The following is an 18,623-nucleotide window of genomic DNA, read 5'->3' as shown; positions in this document are numbered from 1 at the left end:
TGTGTTTCTGGAGGGGATCTACTCAATGGGCTCTTTGATGTCACTGCAGTTTTTGGACTTACATCAAGTAAGTCTGAAAAAGAGAAAGAAATGCTTTGGCTTAGCCTGAAACATTTGCACCTGAGTGAGATGACCTGTGGCTGTCCTGTCCCAGTGGCTGGGGGAGGGGGGGGGATGTGGTGGAGGGTTCTGCTCCCAGGAGCTGCCCGTGGTTTGGAGTGGTGAGGCAGAACTGTAATTGGAAAAGTATCTCCTGCATCACCCCACACTGCAGCCTCTGGGGTGACTGTTCCCAGCTGTCCCTGCCTTCTGAGCCTTGTCTCTTAGTTCAGACCCCAGGGTTCTGCCATAGGACTCTTATGTTATCTCCGCCTGCAGGTCACACATCCTGATCCCGAGCTGCCCGCTGCTTGGACTGCATCTTTTTTTTGGATGAGATGTCCGGAGCTTGGCACATGGCACTGCTCAGAGGCATCCGCTGCTGTGACCTCTGCAGCCTGGATAGCCTTTGCCCTGCTGCGTCCTCGCTCTGGGAACAACCCGAGGCTGGTTTGAGGTTTGGCTCCCTTAGTCCCAAGCTCAGGGAGGGATTTTAGAGCAGTGATGTTTGGTGCAGGGAGCTCTGCCCCAGGGCATGCTGCCCCTTGGGCTAAAACCTTTTCCACTGTGGGATTTTTCTATGGTTTCCCATACAAGTTTTCTCAGCAGCAGCTTCTCCATCCCTGTCCTCTCTGCTTTGTTTGCATACTTCTTCACTTAACTCTTTTTTGTTGCCGCTAGTGAAGAACGCATCACCTAAAGCCATTTGAAATGCACTCTCTGCTGCTAATAGTTTCAAAGGCTGACTGCCCTGACTGCCAGAACGAGGGGCCCCAGGGGACGGGCTGCAAAGGAGGTGGGCAGCCATGTGCAGGAATTGGCACCAGAGCATTCAAGAAGCTGAGAATGAGAGCAGCCCCCATCTGGCTCCGTGCTGCAGCTCAGCGCGATCGGCATTTTGTTTCAGAGGCCACGAGTGAATGAGTTAATGATGATCCCAGATGGCTTTGGAGTTTGCCTCTTGCCACCCCTTCCTGTTCCCTCAGGATCTCAGATGGTGGCGGAAGATGAAGTAAAATTCTACAGTTTGTTGTAAAGTTCATCCCTCTCCCCAAATCGTGCTGCAACTTGTGCGCGCCGCGTTGGCAGCTTCAAGGGGATGCTACCTGGTAATTAATTAGTTGTCAAGAGACAGCCCAGAGGTTCCAACTCTTTACATCCTTGCTAATAGAAATTGCTCTGATTACATTTTCCCCCTTGGCTGGAGCGTTGCTCCATGGGCAGCTGGAGGAGCCTGAGCGTCCCACGCTGGGATTGGGAGCGTGCTGGCACACGCATGGGTGAGCATGACCCCAGGCTGAGCCCTGGCTTAGCTGCTAACACCGCACTGCTCTCCCTCTGCCTTCCTCTGGCCAGCCCTCCCCACCAGCCCCTGTTGTGTCTGACACCTCCAACAGCTTTGTGCTTTCTCTTGATTTAGCATCATTCACCACCCTTGGAGGTGTTAGGAACCACGGAGGTGCGGCACTGATGGACATGGTCAGAGGACACTGTGACAGGTGGGGTGGAGTTGGACTTGGGGATCCGAGGGGTCTTTTCCAACATGAGTGGTTCTGTGAGTGGCCGTGGTGGTCATGGATTGATGGTTAAACTTGATCTTGGCAGACTTTTCCAACCTTGATAATACTGTGGTTCTGTGATTCGATGAGTGGCCACGGTGGTGTTGAGTTGGTGATCTCGATGGTCTTTTCCAACTGCAGTGGTTCTATTATTTTATGATCATTGCCACTGAACCTCATCAGTTCAGCTGTGGGTAACAGTACAGTGGTAGGATCAGAGCTCTCTTGGTGCACTGCTTTGCCTCACTCCAATGGAGCTTGGGATGGAGCCGAGCTCCATGCATCTGGGACAGAGCCTGCTTACCCCAGGGTGGATAGATGCAGGGGGTGCAGCAGGCAGCATAGGCATGTGATGTGTGTGGCACAGCACAGCTCTTCCCTTGGCAAACACATGCTTGACAGAAGATCCTGTGGGCAGGAGGGCTGTGTTCACTGCTTCCCTCTATGTGCCATAAATCCAGCAGTGTGCTGGATGCTCTCACGCCCGCGGTGCCGTGCCGTCCTTCTCACCCCCAGGGAGTGGGTTCCAACCCACCTGGTGCTTGCAGCCATGCGGTCCCTTCTCTTTGTGTTTAGTTAAGTGTGGGAGGACGTGATGCTTGAACTCTCAGAGCCTTTTGGCTGTTGTGTTCACTGATATGGCCCTGCGAGCAGATGTGGCATTGCACAAGCACGGCTCTGGCCTTAAGAAAGGCAGCTAGGATTTCTGGTGTTGGAAGGAGCACCCTGGAAAGGGCATCATCTCATGCCAAAGATGGAGACAAAGGCATTTGGGAGGCAGGAAGTGATGAAAGCAGAGGGCAAATTGCAGGGCACCCGGCACTGCGGATGGGTGGCAAAGTCCCAGGACAGCAGCAGGGATGGAGGTGACAAATGGGACAGGAAAGCACGGGGCTGCAGGGGGGCTGGATGTGCTGCAGGAAGGCTCAGGGGACACCACTGCCATGGTGTCATGTACCAGCATGAGCCAGGAGGCTGTGTGCAGTCACAGTGCTTGAGCTGCGTTCCGTGCTGCTGGCTCCCACCCCACTTGGCTTTGCCAGCATCTGATCTGACTGTTTGTTTGCTTGCAGTGATTTCAGTTGTTTTCTATTTTAGCCCGTGACTCCCAGAGCCTGGGCTGGGGCAGGCAGGCACCGTTTGAAAGCCGCCACTTGGCGGCAACAACTGCTCGAGCCACAGAGCAGCACCCATCTAACCCCTCTTTTCACACACTCGGAGCTTCCCAAACATTAACCTTTGGATTAAAATTTTCCATGCTTGGTTTCTCCCCAGATGTGATGTCTGAGCTTTGGTTTGGGTTCATGTTTTTCGTGTTTGCTGGGTTTGTGTTATGGGAGAATGAAAGAAATACTTTTCCCATTTGAAAAAAAAAAACGAGGAGAAATAATAATAATCATAATTGTAGTTTCCTTTTTGTTTTTTTTTATTTGGGGGATTTCACCAAAAATGGCTGAAATTTGGAGGCTGAATGGACAATAATTCCTGGGCTGCATTGAGGCACACAGGGAGGTATCCCAGCCCCAGGTGTGCAGTGCCACCAGCAGAGCCCATTGTTACCAGGAGAGCCCAGTGTGAGTCAGGCTGAGCAGTTCCATGTTTGCCAGAGGGAGAAATAGTTGTTTTTTCAGGCTCCACGTGAAGGTTCACAACACACCGGGGCAGCGTGGGCTGCACAGTTCTCCACTCTGTGCCATGCCATGGGCTGGTGGCCTTTGTGTTTGTGGATGCAATGAGGTGCTGCAGACCCTGCCCTGTGCCCAATGCTTCCAAATTCCCATTCCTGGTGGCTGCACCTCTCACTGTCCTGAAGCCAAACGTTGTGGTGCTGCTGTTGACACCTCCTCGTGGAGTTCAGGACATGCTCGAGCGCTCCGCATTTCCCTGCATTCTTCTTTTCTGGCTGCTCCTCTCCAAGTCTATGCGCTGCTCATCGGGTGGGGACCTGCTCTGTTCACACCAGCGCTTGTAATGTCTGGCCTGCAGCTCTGCCAAAGGCCAGAATTGGCTCTCCGTGCATGGCTGGATCGCAAGGACAGCGTTAGATGGAGGGTGGAGTGAGCGAATACCCCTCTCTTCCTACTGTGCTTTCAGGAAATGTCTCTAGCGCAGCTGTAAGTGTGAATGAAGTCAAAAGAATGGATCGGTGCCCCCGCTCCAGCCCACCCCACTCGTCGAGGCTCATCCAGAGTCCCCACCCTTATTGTTCTGGTTCAGCTCCCCCGTTTCAGGGCTGGGGCCCTGCTCTGTGCTCAGCATCCCGCTCCTGGGAGGAGGAGCTTTGGAGAAAACAAAGACGCAGAGAAGAGCTGCATAGTTTTCCTCTCACTGCCTTGTAGTGGTTCTGATCCATCGCTCCTTTCCCTACGTGTGTGAGCAGCTCCGAGGTTTGAGCCACGTGCCAAAAGAGGAGAGCACTGGGTGCGAGGAGCAGAGAGCCCTGCTGGAGCTTGGCTCAGTACAAGGTGACCTCTCCGGAGCACGGCATGCTCAGAGCAGCCCTACAGTGAGGAGGACACTGGGGCACACAGCTCCTTCCAGCATCACTGGGAGTCCCCCTCCATGGCTGGGAAGCAATGTGAAGCTTCTGCCCTTCCTGCAGTGGCTGTGATATGAGCTGCTGCCCTGTCTGCCCCAGCACTGCGATACCTCTGGGGCTGTGGTGGTATTACTCCGATGTCATTGCATTGCATCCATGTCCCCACCCTTCTGTTTTCAAGGGAATTTTGTGGCAGCTGACACTCAGAGGGGCTGCTCCTTGCTCACGTGGCTTTCGCCTGCTTGTTATTTCGAAGCAGAGCTGCTTTTCCTTCCATTCCTGAAGTTGTTTCTCATGCAGAGCAGCTGGAGTGCTGCACCCTGCAATGTGAGCAGCACGGCTGGAGCTGCTGCTCTGGGTTCCTGAACGTGGCAGTGGGGATGGAGGCAGCATTGCAGGAGCACATCTCTCATGTTCAAAAGTTCTCCTAAAATCAGTAGGCTGAGCATCCAAATTGTGTCCTAGGCTTAAAAAGGCTGAAGAAATGAAGCACGTGCAACCTGGTAGAGCAGAATAACTTGGGGCCTGGGTTCAGCCATGCTCATGTTAATACAGAGTTCAGGATGTGTCCTTGGGCATCCTCAGCTCCTCATCCAGCACAGCAAAAAGGCATCTCTGAGCTCCTTTGGCACAGAGTGCTTAGGAGGAACCTTTGTGGTGTTCCTTTTCCTCTGTTTCTCCTGTGTTCCTACCACCGAGACTGCCCACCCCGGCCAGTTTCCCTACAGTGGAATCCCAGTTCAGCAGCTCCGGACTGTGACCCTCTGAGAACCACTCGTGCTGGAGGAAGTGAAACTCCAGCAGCCAGGTGGGAGCGGGGCAGCCTGGGGGGGGGTTTAGCGGTTCTCATTCAAACAGTCCTCCTGCAGCCTCAGAAATCCCGAGTTTCCTAAAAGAAGAGGAGAAAATTCCAAAGGCTTTTATCCCAGTTCAAATATCAAGCAGGACGAGGAGCTGGGGAAGCTGCAGTGGGATCTCAGATGACATTCTCTGAAAAGCAAACTTAATGGAGTGCGAGTATGGGACGGCTCAGGCTGTGCCCTGTACAGCTCTGCTGAGCCTGGGGGCCAAGGGGAACGGATCTGGGGGGGGGGGGCTGCCTGAGAGCCCCTTCCACTGCTGCAGCCTTTGGCACCTCCGTGAGATATTTAAATGACAGACAGACATCCAGGGATCTGTAAATACTCCGTCAGTGCCAACTCAACCACAAAGAAGATACAGCATTTGTGGTCCAAGGAAGTTTAAATATTTGTGGTCAAACTTAAAATTCGACATAAAACTCTCATCTGCGATGGAAGGCGTCCAGGAACTGCATGGAGAATGTATAAGCTGTGCAAGCTCCCAGAAAGGGCTTCGCCGTCGCGCTGCCAGGGTGAGGCAAAACCTTCCACCCTTCCCTCTCTCCTCTCTGTGTTACTGAGGGCAGGTATTGCTTTTGCACGATGAACACGGTGCTGCCCAGGTGCTGGGTGAGGGCTACAGGGCATCATCCTCAGAGCTTTCAGGAGCAGGGAGCTCTTGGCAGCTCCCCTCCTGCAGCCCTTGCATGGGTACGGCCACCAGCAGCTCGGAGCAGTCAGTCCCCTTTCCCTTACTAAGCAATCCTCCCTTCCTCCACTGAAGCGCCTGCTAACCACTTTCTTATCTCTCTTAACTCTTCAAAACAATCTCTGGCAAAGCAGGCATCCTCCGAAATGGCAGAGGAAATAAATTCCCCCCAGTCCCTGAAAAGGAAAAGACTGGAAGCTTGCAGCAGGGAGTTCAGTCCATGGCCCGAGTTGGTGCCACATTGACTTCAGTGTGATAGGGACCACTGTGCCTTCTTCCTCCCATAGCACAGGATCGTGGTCTGGGGGCAGATGTGCAGGGCTTGGTGTTCTCCCTGCTTGTTGTTTTCATCTGCCTGGTGGAAAGCTGAGATTTTGCAGTTCTCCTCAAGGACCCCAAAGAGCAGGAATGCCCCAGGTGCTGCCCCCCAACCATGGGAGATCCCAGCACCAAACAGAGCAGTGTGATTCAGTGTGGCACTGGGGCACTTGGCTATAGGAAGGGATGTGAGCGTTTTCACTCATGGAAATCCCTGCAGGCTTTTCCCAGGGGTGTCGTGCTAACAAGTGAGCACATCAGGGCATCTTCCAAACATCAGCAAAACCCGAAAGCTTTGAACCCATCAGAAACTTCCCAGGGCTATGGAGCTCTTACTTTTGCAGCAGGAATTGCTGTGGTCACAGGGGATCCTGCGGTACCCTCAGGTGCATTTTGGGATGCACATCTTTCCCCAGCCCCATGGTGAGGTGTGACCTAGGAGGGGAAGGAGCTGCCTGTGTTTGGGGTCTGCAGGAGCTGTGATGAGAGTTTGAGGGCACAGAAGACCCGCAGTGATGTGGGTTCTCCATTGGGGGTTTTAATTTTCTACTGACCTGGGTGAGTGAAAACTCCATCTGTATTCCTGCCCCACAGCCACTAGGTGCCAGTCAGGGAGAGAGAACTGGCCCTGGCAGCTCTGGATGCTCCTGGTGGGCATGCCCTGTGTTCCTGCCCTTTGCAAAGGGGCTGTTGGGAGCACATTTGCTCCCAGCCTGCCTGCAGGGTCAGCCGAAATCAGCCGAGAGCAGCTGCGGCTGAAAGCCCTCAGCTGCAGAAACCAGGGTGCAACCCAGCTGTGAGCTCTGCTGCCCGGCTGTGACGGTACTTTGGTCCTACCCAGGTGGTCAAACCCCTGTGACCTGAGTGTGGGGCCACATCCTGGCAGCGCAATGAGCCTGGAGGCAGAGCTGGGGTACACCAGGGTTACACCCAGCCCAGCTTTTGTGCAGACCCATAGGGGGTGGTGCAAAGCCACTGTTTCTCTTTGCTTTCCTGCTGCTCGCCTTGCTGCCTGTGTGCCGCATGCTGGTCCATGGGGTAGCAGGAGTCGTTCAGCCCTGTGATGCTGAGAGGGTCAGTGCAGATGTTTCACCTGGGCTATTACTGCGTGGTTTAGGTTATTTGGGGCTTGCTTGGTTTGGACACAGATTATCCACTTCACTCTAACTAAGCTGTGCTTAAGTCAATGTGTCAAAACTCAGTTATCCCTATGCTGGATGATGGATTTGGCTCTGTCCTCCTGCTCCTGTCCCATTCCCATCTCTGAATCCAGGACCTCTCTGTGCTATGACTCAACCTTCTCCTGTCCTTTTCTCCTTCTGACTGCTGCTGCTGGGACATGCTGGTGTCTCCCCTTTTCCCCCTTGTACACAGGAATGCTGAGTAGCAGCGACAGCTCTGAGCAAACCCTTCTGCAGCACCACTGTGTCCTGTGCATGCAGGGTCCAGGCTTTCACCAAGCAAAAGCTCTGCACCCCACAGTGAGCACACGGTGGGAGTAGCCCTCCATGGTCTGAGCCCTTGCGGTCCCCAAGCAGCTGGCCCAGCTGCCACAGCTCCTCAGGCTGAATGCAGCTGAAGGAGCTGCATTCCTGCCTCACAGTTGTTTGCTCTTTAGGACGCTGCGTAAAATTAACAAGTTGTAAAAGCCAATTGAAGGCAGCGGTTCGCCTGGCTGCAGGGAGATGCTGAGCCTCTGACCCCCAGCAGGAACAGGGCTGCTCTGTGGCACCCCAGGTGCAAGCGTCCCCCCAAAAAACCCAGTCCCCCTGGTCTGATCTCATCTTCACCTGAAGGTACTGCAAACCCAGGGTCCTGAGAGCATTCAGGAGCCTGGTGGGTCTGTACAGGCAGCTAGCGTGTCAATGTGCGTCCTGCTGCATCCTGCCCATTGACTGGGGACGTTAGTGGGTGAGCCAGGAGCTGGCAGCACTAACGAGCTGTCTCGGCGTGCCACCAGCCTGCGGTTAGCATGTCTGATCTGGGGTCAGATTAGAAACCTCTCACCTCCGGGCGCAGCCGGGTGACACAGCGCTGGCACCCAGCACCACCACAGCCCCAGGTCCCACACGGCCCCGAGAGGCACCGCAGGGGAACCGACCCAGGTCACATCGGAGGGCACCGGCCCACTTCAGCAGTTCTGGGTTTCGGTTTTCCTTTGAGAGCTGCTGCGTGCGTGTCAACCCTATTTTAATACCCAGCGGCGATGCAGAGCCAGGCTTTCGGTTCCTGCTGGCTGGCTGCACGCTCGCAGGGGGAGGGGTGCATGGGGCCGAGGTGTCACGGCAGCATCACCAAATGCATCAGCGCTGTTCCATTTCAGGTTTGGCTTCAGGAGATCAGTGCCATTCCATTTCAGGTTTGGCTTCAGGAGAGCATGCACAGCTCCTGGTGGCTCTGCTGAGCTCTCCCCTAAGTTAGCACAGAGCTAACACCGTGCACCCCATGATCATCCCCGTGGTTCTGGGAACGTGGCACTCACATTTCCACACCGAAACAAGAAGTCGGTGGCATGTCATGCTCTGCCATTGGCTTCTACTGGTGGGTCATTGCTTTCCCAGCACCCCAGCCTGGCTCCAGGCAGGCAGCCCCAGGGCTCTGGCACGGTCTTGGTGCACACGTGATGGGGATGTGTGGAGCGTTCGTTCGGTGCCTGTTTTTCATTCATGTGGGCTGGAAAAATGTGTTCATGAGACAAGTTGCTGTGGCATTATGTCATGGGCCTTCGGCTGGGCTCTTTGCTCCCTTAGCAGATGAGCTGAATTGGAGCATCGGGCTGCACCGGCTTGGCAGGACATCGGGAGCTTACGTGAAAACCTCATGGGCCATAAGCTAAATGCAATTACTTACATTTCGGGAGCAATCAGCTTCTCCTGCATCCCTTTCCCTGCTGCTGCTGTACACCCCATGGTGCTCAAATGCTCACAGGTGGGTCCCTGTGGCCGTACCCATGTGGGCAGGGATGCTCCCAGCACCTTTGGCACAAGGGAACTGCAAGCACCAGGGCTGGAAAACCCTAGGCTGGAGCTGCCCTGGCTGAGTCAGGCCGCTCCTTGCATGCATTTACCATCCAGCTGAGGGTGAACCTGGCCCTGAGGTTTCCACCACTTCCCCCGGGGCTGCTGCAACCAGCAGCTTTCACAGGGTTGTTTCCCATGACAGCCATTCTTTTCTCTTCCCTTTGGACTTTCCCCGTGGCAGAATCATTCCTACCAGGAGTGCCAGGAGGATGGAAACGTTCCTTCTGTGATACTTGCTGGGCTTGCTCCAGGCTGGACACAGCACAGAGGGAACAGTCCCATTCCCACCTCCCCTCGTCCTCTGCTCTGTCCTATAGGGCACCCTCTTTAGGGACAGGCATGGGGCAGCTCCAAGCACCGTGGCTCTGCTGCCTGCCCCAAGGGTGCCTCGTGTGGGCAATAGCCAGGGTGGGAGGTTGCAGGTCAGAGCAGGGTCAGGTCTTTGACACGCACAGCAGCGACACGGTGGTTAAAATTAGCTCGTGGAGAGGAAACTGGCAGCATTGTGGAAGAGCAGAAGTTTCCTCTCACGGCAGCATGGTGCTGCACTGCGGGACACTGCCAGCCCCTGCCTGCCCCCATCCCTGTCCCAGTCTCCACCCAGCATAGTGTGACCTGGGGGTGGCAGTATCCTGCTGTGTGTCCCAAGGATGGGGTCTGTTCACATAGGAGTCAGTAGGGATGCTTGGAATGGGGTCTGGAGCCTGCTTTGCCCTGGGTGAGAACTGCAGCAAGAGGTTCTCAGGCATGATTGTGAATTTTGCAGAGTGGGTGACACCTCCAGGCTCCATTTGCTTCCCTATGGCTGACTGCAGGCAGCAGGAAGCACCGGAGGAGCAGACTGCAGGTGTGGAGCCCCACGGCGATGGGGGATGAGGAGGGTCATGGTGGAGGCACCGGCAAAGGCCACAGAGGCACCGTGCTCCCGTGCTCTGGAAACTCCATTTGAGAGCCTCATAAATGGATAATTACCTGAGCTATTGAGTTTCCTTCTGGCCAGATCCATCCCAGCCTCCCTGACAAGGGCCCGCTTAACAGCCTGTGGGGCCAGCCTGCAGGATGGGGTCAGGATGGAGTTGGTGTTCATGCCCCTGCCCGCCTGCCCCACACCTGCATCCCTCCCTCCTGCTTTCAATGAGGTGGGTGCTGGCATTTGAGCTAAAACAGAACGGTAAGAACTGACTGCATCATTCATCCCTCCCTGGGGACGCTGGGCAAATCCCTTCCATCCCTATCTGTAAGGCAAAGGGGACCCCAAACAATGCGGTGCCCTCCATGTGCTGCAGGGCCCTCCGTCCCCATGCTCCCCTCTGCCTGTTGCCTCCCCTTTGCACTGACTTTGTTTTCCTTTCCTTCTCCCCAACCCCCTCGCCCTCACCCTGCAGGTTATTGCAGCCGACTGCAAGAGGGTCACAGTTCTGAAGTATTTCCTGGAAGCCCTTTGTGGACAAGAAGAGCCTTTGCTGGCATTCAAGGGTGGAAAATATGTGTCAGTGGCACCCGTCCCAGACGCCATGGGAAAGGAAATGGGAAGCCAAGAGGGAAAACAACTGGAAGATCAGGTACCGTGCGGGAAGAGCGCGCCTCGGTGAAGGAAGAATCACCCCAGTGGGGCCCAGCTTCTGCCTGCCCCACAGCTCCCACTATTTATAGCTGCATGTGCATTTTATGGGGAGAGCTTGGAGGGGGGCAAATAGTGCATGGCCCGTGAGTGTACTTTACTCGTGCCCTTTGCTGCCAGCCCGGGCCCTGTGCCTCTGTCTTCCGCACTGCTATGAGTTCCAGATGCTGCTTGGTACTGCGTGCAGGGGGGAGCCTGGCCTGAATGTCCCTCCCAGGAGGGGAGGTGGGCGAGGGAGCATCAGGGTTCAGCCCCAGGATCAAGTTGAGAGCCGTGGAGCTGCTTGCAGCAGAGGCCCGAGCTCCAGCCTCCAACACACGTACAGGAAGAGCTGACATTGGCGCCCCGTCCCTCCCCTGCCTCTCACATCCTGATGTGATTAAGGAATTCAGCTCTTGTTTTTCTGCCCTTGCTTGTTCCTGTAGGCCTTGCTTCTCTCCAGGCTCCATGTGTGTGTTTAAGGGCCCTGCCAGCCGCTCTGCAGGTTGACTCTTTTCTTGTGTTTCATCTTGCAGTTTGAAAGGCCAAGGAAACAGCAGTGTGGGGCAGAGCCACCCAACTCCTGGTCCCCTCCCAGTGCTGAGGGAATCACCCGGTGCCTCCCCTCTGGCAGCACTGGGTGGCCTGTGATGTGTGTCTCCAATGCCTCTTGGGGCTGACAGCCATGGGGACCCTCCTCATCACTCCCAATGGATGTCTGGGGCTGAGCAGGGCATGAATTTTAAATGTTTTCACAAGTAAAGGGGCACCAGAGTCCCAGACCGCTGTCCTCCCGAGGAGGCTGCTCAGGAGGTTTTCACACTGACACTGCAGCCCATGTAATTAATATTTGGGGTCTTTAGGTCCCACCAAGGTACGACTCTCTTATAGGGCTGTGCACTCCTGTTTCTGCTCCATAGCCACAGCCTCCACGTGGCTGTGGGAACCTCTCCGTGCTCTCCTTGCATAACCCCAGAGCTTCCTCCTTGGGGTCTGAGCACAAGGCAGCTCCCAGCTTGCCAGTGTGACCAGCCCTGAGCCTGGGCAAGCAGAACCCGACCCGAAAAACCACAGCGGATCTGCGCCCGACGTGCCTCGCAGCATCCCCCATCCTCTGTGGTCCAGGCTGTCCCAGAGAGGGAAGTGAGCCCGAGGGCTCCCTCTTCCTCCTTCCCAGGGCTCAGAAGTCACAAGCAGAGAGGAGCACTTGGTTCTGTGGCCGAGCGTGTGCGTGGCTCAGGGTGGAAGGAATGAAATGAAGACTGCAGGTCCTTGCCCACACGTGGCAGCCTGCTCAGGGTAGAAGTGCTCTCTTATCCTTCTTAGGGATCATCTCAGACAAGATCTGTCGAGATGCTCCCATGTGTGTCTGCCCTCAAGCGGGGCAGCAGCTGCAGGGCAGGCAGGTGGGGACCGACAGCCTCCTTTCACAAGGATGTGCCAGGCAAAGTGGTATTTCCCTATATACCGTGCTCCCCACCTTGCAAAGCTGAAGCCTGTAAAGCATCAGTGACTCACCCAGGGCCGTGGGAAGAGTTTTCCAACACCAGGCAGTTTGCTTATAGAACAGAGCTTTAACAGGGCTCTGCCTGCACTGCCTTGTGTCTGGCATCCCTACCCCATTGCATTGTGTCTCACCTTCCTGCATGCATGCCATGTATTTGCATTGCTTGCTTCTTTTAGTCTGCCATAAACGTGGGACAGGCTGTGCCGGGTGGGGATTTGTGTGCTGAGATGAGGAGAACTGCAGCCCCTGCTGCCAGCACAGCATCCCTTACAATCACTTCTGTCCTGTTTTTGTCTTTGTGCATTTCCTGGAAGAAGGAAGATGATGTGAGGATTGAGGCATTTGAAGATGACTCAGAGGCTGAAGGCAGCGGAGGAGAGATGGACATCAAGGAACTCCGAGCCAAGAAGCAAGCGCTGGCCAGGAAGGTGGCAGAGCAGCAGCGTCGGCAGGACAAGATTCAGGTAGGATGGGACCACGTCCAGCTGAGGAGCTGCTTTATGTTTGTGCCTGGGCTGATCCTATCTCACTGTGCTGGGTGTACACAGCTATGTTTAAGGTTTCTTGGGATGTCCCTTAGTCCCACTTCAAAACCCAGCTGCACTTTCAGAGCACAGAGCCAAACCTGCATTGCTGAACCACCCCAGGGTAAGCTCTGTCCTCCCAGAGCCTGGGCTGAGCATGCTGGGTCTCCAGGAGCCCTCGAGGAGCTGCACAGTGCTTCTCGTGGAGCTGCTGGCGCTCCCTGCAGTGCTGACAGAGCTCCTGCTGGTGGCTGCAGTGCAGCGGGTGCCAGGCAGCAGGCTGTCCCGGGCTGGGACGGCAGCTCGATGGCCCCAGGGCTCAGTGAGGAGGCGGCTTTCCCATGCAGCAGGGCACGGGCAGACTGGGGAGAGGGTGGGACGTGAACAGCAGAGTTCATGTGGGAGCCAACAGCAGGAAAAACAGCCTGCGGATGGCTGCCGCGGCCAGAGGACTGCTTGCAAAGCGTTGCCATCGTTATGGGGACAAACAGACGGGATACAGGTGATGCTGTGCTGGCCCTGGCCTAATCTTAGCACATCTCCCAGTGGGAGCCTGATGAAGCGAGCTGGGGAGCAGCTGCCCAGCAGTGCCTTCTGTTGCTTTAAGAGCAAAGCTGACATGCACGCTTGCTGGCCGCCTCGCCGCTCGCAGCCCCTCTTCCTCCAGCCTCGTGGCCCAGATGAGGATTTCTCAGCAGAGGAAAATTCTCCCTGGCTCCCCTCCCCCTCACCTCCGCCCTCTCTAATGCCCAGGGCCCTTCACTTCCATAATTCTTCATTTTCCAGCCTTGAACGTAAGCCAGACACATCTGTCTGGCCATATGCGTGAACTCTGCAGTGTGTGCCGAGGTGGTTGTAAAACAGGGCTGCTGAAGGCCCTACTGGGAGAGCGCACACATGTGTACCCTCCGGCTATTGGCGTCGGGCCCAGAACCACTGCGCTTCACTTTTCCAAACCCACCCCAACCTTTGCAGATTTTTTTGCCCCTTTTTTTTCCTCCTTTTTTCCTTTTTTTTTTTTTTCATCTTCTTCTTCTTTTATTTTGCATTTGAATTTTGAGAAATTCCTATCAAAGCAAAAGGTATAAATTGTGCCGGGAGGGAGGGGCCGCCCCCGCAAGCGAGTCCATTATTGTTGGCAGGTACCTGGGTCACATTAATACAATAAGGAAGAAAGCAGCAGCGAATGAGTGAGAGATTGGAGAGATGGGCTGTAAATTAAAGCGGCCTGAAGCCTTCCAGCCTCCCAGGGTTGTTAAGCGGGAGGTGTAAGTAAATTCCCCACTTCCCACCGCCTTGTACAGACACAGCAAACAGGAACTGCACATGTTCGGGGAGGGCAGTGCATGCAGATCCCGGCCCAGCTGCACCGGGGCCCCCGGGATGGTCGCTGCCCGTTCTGCGGGGAGTGTGGGGGCTGCCTGATGTGTCAGGGGCTTTTCTCCCTGGCCCGCTCCTCCCTTCCTCCTGAGCCTCCTCTCGCAGGCAGAGAGAGGTCAACATGAGGGTGTGGGCAGCTTCGGGGGCTGCACAGCTGAGAGTTGAGGTGCAGTCGGAGCCTGGGTGGAGGAGAAAAGTCCTTGGGGGCTTTGCTAAAGTCAGTCAGGCTGGCTGGGAACAGCCCGCAGCAGAACATGTGTGCGGCCCAGAGCCGGGATGGGGAGGCCAGGCTGAAGCCAGCCCTGTGCCGCACCCCTCAGATCTCCCTGCCTTGACCTGGGGGTCTCTGGTTTCCTTGAGAGATTTGTGCTTCCTGGGACCTGCTGCCTTCTAGGTTTCATCCTGGAGCTGTAGCTCATCTCTGGGGTTCTCACATTGGCTGCTCTCCAGTTCCCCGTTTCATTACCCCAGGGGATGAGCAGCAGCCCTATGTACTCACTGGAGTCTGGCAGATGTGGCTCTCGTGTTAACACAACCAGGACCCATCCATGTGCTCTAATGGGGGCATGGCCCAGAGAGCCCAGGCACCCCAGTGCCTCCTGCAGAGTCTGGTAGTGCAGGGATCAAGGAGAACCCTCCATCTCTTGTCCACTTGTTTTCTTTCTAAGTGTTTTAATATCTCTTAGGTTTTCCGTTGACATTCCTGTGCCATCCCTTGGCAGGGTTTGGTGTGCCCATAGGCAGCGTGGTGTGATGGCCTCACCTGCACCCTGTGTAGGTGTAGCACTCTGTGTAGCTGTGCTTCTCTCTGGTGGGTTTTTGGGCATTGCCTTTTTCCCCTCACCGTGCTCCCCACCTCTTGCTGCCCATCTGTGCCACCAATATGGACCATCTACTCACTGCTTGTCCCAGGCTCTACCCTATTTGTCCCTCTTGGAGCTCCCAAACACAGACAATGCTGTGGTCAGTGCTGCTGATTGAGGCTTTATTGTGTTTCCCTCACTGCCCTGGAATGACTTGCTCAAGCTGGTGGGGAAGTACGGGCAGAGTGAACAGTAAATAGGGTTGGCCCTTGGGACCAGCAGGGTGAGCTCAGCAGCGGAACATCACACTGAGCAGATGAGATGGGATAGAGTGGCTTTAAGTCTCTTGCAGCCCTTGTTGCAATGGGCAGCCCTATTACTGCCTGGCTGGGGCCTTCAGGGTGGCAGTGGGAGGCCGGGCAGGCAGGTGGAGCTGGGCCACGTCCTGTACCTCCATCCACCCCCGTGCTTGGCGTGTCCCTCAGCCCACAGCGCTCGGTGTCCCCTGTCCTTTGTGCCTCTGCTGAGCGCTGGGAGCGGTCGGGTTTCCTGAACGGTTGAAAACATCCCACCTGAAACATAACAGGCTCTTCCTCTGGATGCTGCTATTGTTTTGCTGAGCATTACAGAAGCAGCTTAACCAGGCGGCCAATTATGACACGTCTTCCTAAAATAACCCCCCGCTCCTGTCCCTTCTGAGCCCTACGGAACGGCCGCCCCCTTAAGATGCAGCCGCTCCTTTGTGGCGGTGCAGTGAGTAACCCGCTAAATATAGCCGCATCCCATTCACGCTCTCCTCCTGGCGCAGGAACAATGCTGCGGTGCACACGCGCTGACACGCACCTGCCTGGGATCGGGTGCCTGCCGGCTGCGGAAGGCGCACACCCACCCACGGCGGCTCCGCCACGGCGGCGGCCCCGGCTTGCTACCAGGCACGGGGCACGTTCACTCCTGAGGAAGACACTGCTACGGATGGACCTCGGGGAGGAGGAAACCTTGGAGCAAGAGGCGATGGAGGCGTTGTTCTCGTCCCTTGCTAAGTTCGCCTCTCGTCCCTTCCGACTGCGCGGTTGCCCGGTTGCCCTGCTGCGGGATGGATGTGGTGGTACAGCCCCATGGGATGGATGTGGTGGTACAGCCCCATGGGATGGATGCGGTGGTACAGCCCCATCGCACACCCAGCACTGCAGGGATGCGCATCCTGCTCTGGTAGCCTGGCACTGCTTGGGCATCCCGTGCTGTGTTACCCAGCATTGTAGGAAATGCAGCCTCATGGTTTGCTGTTGGTGAGGAGCAATCCCCCTTCTCGCACTCGAATCCCTCGGCAAGGCAGCCGGCTTCCGGGGAATCCCCCAGGTGATTCCAGCTGATGGATGAGCTGGGAATTTGGGACTGTGCGAACGGGAGTGTGTGATCTCAGTGCTGCCACCAGCTGGGGCAGCCGGGGGAGCCACCTCCGGCTCCTGCCGAGCTCCCGGGAGAAGAACCTGCCCAGGGAACCGCGGCTGGGCTGGGGGCTGTGGGTGGATGCGATTCGGTGCCTGCAATGGGAGGAGGAAGGAAAGCTGGGTAGTGCTGCTGCTCCCGTGGGTGCTTTGCTGTGTGCCAACCCCACAGCATCCCTTTACCACGGAGCCATGCGGTGTGTCAAACCCCAATAAGGCTCAGATCTGTCTGTCCTGCAGCACTCAGAACTGGGTGAGGGTCTCCCGCATCCACTGCCATTGAGCCGCACAGCCCAACATCCTCTCCCAGCACAAGGGAGAGCGAGTCACAGCACAGCGGGATGGGCGGCTCAATCGCTGCCATAACACAACATCCTGCATCCCGCTGCCCTGGGGCGGTGGCCGTGCCCACCAACCAGCAGAAGGGTTAACGCTGCGCTCGCTCCCCGTCCCATCCCGCACATGGGCTCCCTTTCATCTCTGGCTGGGGGCCAGCCAGAGTCTGCATGAATCACAGGCCACTCCCCTCCCCCCCCCCCCCAAAACCCCTTGGCCAGAGGCTTCTGCAGCCTTTTACTCACACAAACAAAAATAAATCTCGCTGCCGGCCTCTGAACTCTGCAAAGGCGAGTTTCCCTCTGGCTCCCCGAGCGGCCCGGAGCTGTGCGAGGGGACTTGGCACGCTCCCCGGCCGACCTCGCTCTTTCACTCCCAGCGCATCCTGTGTCCTTCTCTCACCGGGCGGCCCAGGGAGCGGAATGGGACGTGACGGCCGGCACAGGCGTTGCTTGCAGCTGCCAGGAATCAGCTGGGTACGGCCTGTGAATGCCGGTGGGGATGGTGCCACACATGAGGAGCCCGGTGTCACCTGCACGGTCAGCCTGGATGGGGAGTATGCAGGGCTGCCCCACTTGGGTCTTTGGGATGGTCGTTGCCTGCTGCGGTGCGTGGTTTTGCTTTGCCTTCCTGTCACTTTGGGTCTCTGTGTTGAGTTCTTCTCCATTGCCTCGTGACAGGGCCTGGTGTATCTCCCCCCTGTGCTCCCAAATGTTAAGGAGGAGCCCCACCAAACTTGTGCCACCCAGGACATCAAACCCCTCCTGGCTCAGCATTGCCCCATCCCATGTTAGGCACACCCAGCACAGGGCTGTGATAATGGCCCTGTACCAGGATGCTGGTGCCACCATAACCACCCTTCAGTGCCCTTCTGAGCCCATGGGTGGGAGGCACGTGGGGGAAGGCTCTGGTTGCTGCCTTTTGGGTGGTGGCAGCATTAAGGTGTCTTGATTTAAAGCCAGATGACAGCACTTGCAAATGGATTTAAAACCACTTATTACCACGGCCACTTCTGGCCCATGAAGCTCGGTGTTCCAGAGTGTCTCTGAGGTTTTGGCATAACATATAGAAGGATCAGATACCCCCAGAACGCTGGGCAGAACAGGGCTGGGATCAGCAGAAGGGGCTGGGCTGGGCTGGGCTCCCCTCCTGACCCTGGGGTGTTCCATGCGGGTGCAAGCCCTGTTTCACAAGAGTTCACGTGGTGGATGTGTTCCATACAGTGCTGCTGTGCTCCATGGGTGACCGGTTCCTATTAGAGGCAACAAACATCAGCGAGTCAAGGGAAGCTATTTTTAAGCAGAGGAAGCACTAGAATAGCATCCTGAGTTTTTTACGCCTGCGACTTACTGAAGAGTCCAAGTCCTTCGATAGCATCAAAAGTAACACATGAGCTTTTTGATCCCATTTCGGCATATAGTGTTGTGCAGAGGTTCAGGTACAGCCAGGGAGGGTTTCTAGTAGGACCCAGCAGACCCTCCCCATGTGTGTGAGCACCTCTGATCTCTGGAGGGTGCGTGGGGCTCTATCAAGGACAGCACTGTGACTTTACAGGGCTGGAACCCACCTGGTTTCCCAGCTGGATGTTGTTGGAAAACACACGGCGTGTGCAGGACTTGGTGGGACAGAGTGAGGTGCTGAGCCAAGCATCCCCTCCCCACAGACCTCTCCTGCTTGGGGTCCCATGGTTCAGATGCTGTTGACATGACTCGTGTCCCAGGCTGGCTCGTTTTCACTGGTGGTCTTGTCATCTCAAGATGCTTTCATCCACCCCTTTCCTCCCTGCTGTTTTGTATCATGGTGGTGTGGATAGTCCTGACAACTGCCAGTCCTATAAAATGGGACAATACCTGAAACAAATCCACTTTGAAGGCTGGAACAGCCACTCCACGGCAGGGCTTGGGCAGGGCTGTGTTTTCCTATGAGGGTGCTGCTGGAGGTTTTC

The 18,623-nt window shown here is 56.1% G+C and overlaps 1 protein-coding gene across 2 annotated transcripts in view; it reads left to right on the top strand.

Moving 5' to 3' along the window:
- SMG6 (SMG6 nonsense mediated mRNA decay factor) overlaps nt 1–18,623 on the top strand; it is an 89,603-nt gene that overhangs the window by 63,663 nt on the left and 7,317 nt on the right. Inside the window, exons 14-15 of one of the 2 annotated variants that reach the window (XM_015880519.2) lie at nt 10,469–10,645; nt 12,508–12,654. In XM_015880519.2, the coding sequence (XP_015736005.1) occupies nt 10,469–10,645; nt 12,508–12,654 (324 nt within the window). Of the gene's footprint in view, nt 1–10,468; nt 10,646–12,504; nt 12,655–18,623 lie in introns of both variants that reach the window. The other variant, XM_015880518.2, reaches the window with a different exon arrangement.

Source organism: Coturnix japonica, chromosome 19 (genome assembly GCF_001577835.2).
Source record: "Coturnix japonica isolate 7356 chromosome 19, Coturnix japonica 2.1, whole genome shotgun sequence".
Classification (NCBI taxonomy): Eukaryota; Metazoa; Chordata; class Aves; order Galliformes; family Phasianidae; genus Coturnix; species Coturnix japonica.
This window is presented reverse-complemented; position numbering and strand designations above follow the sequence as displayed.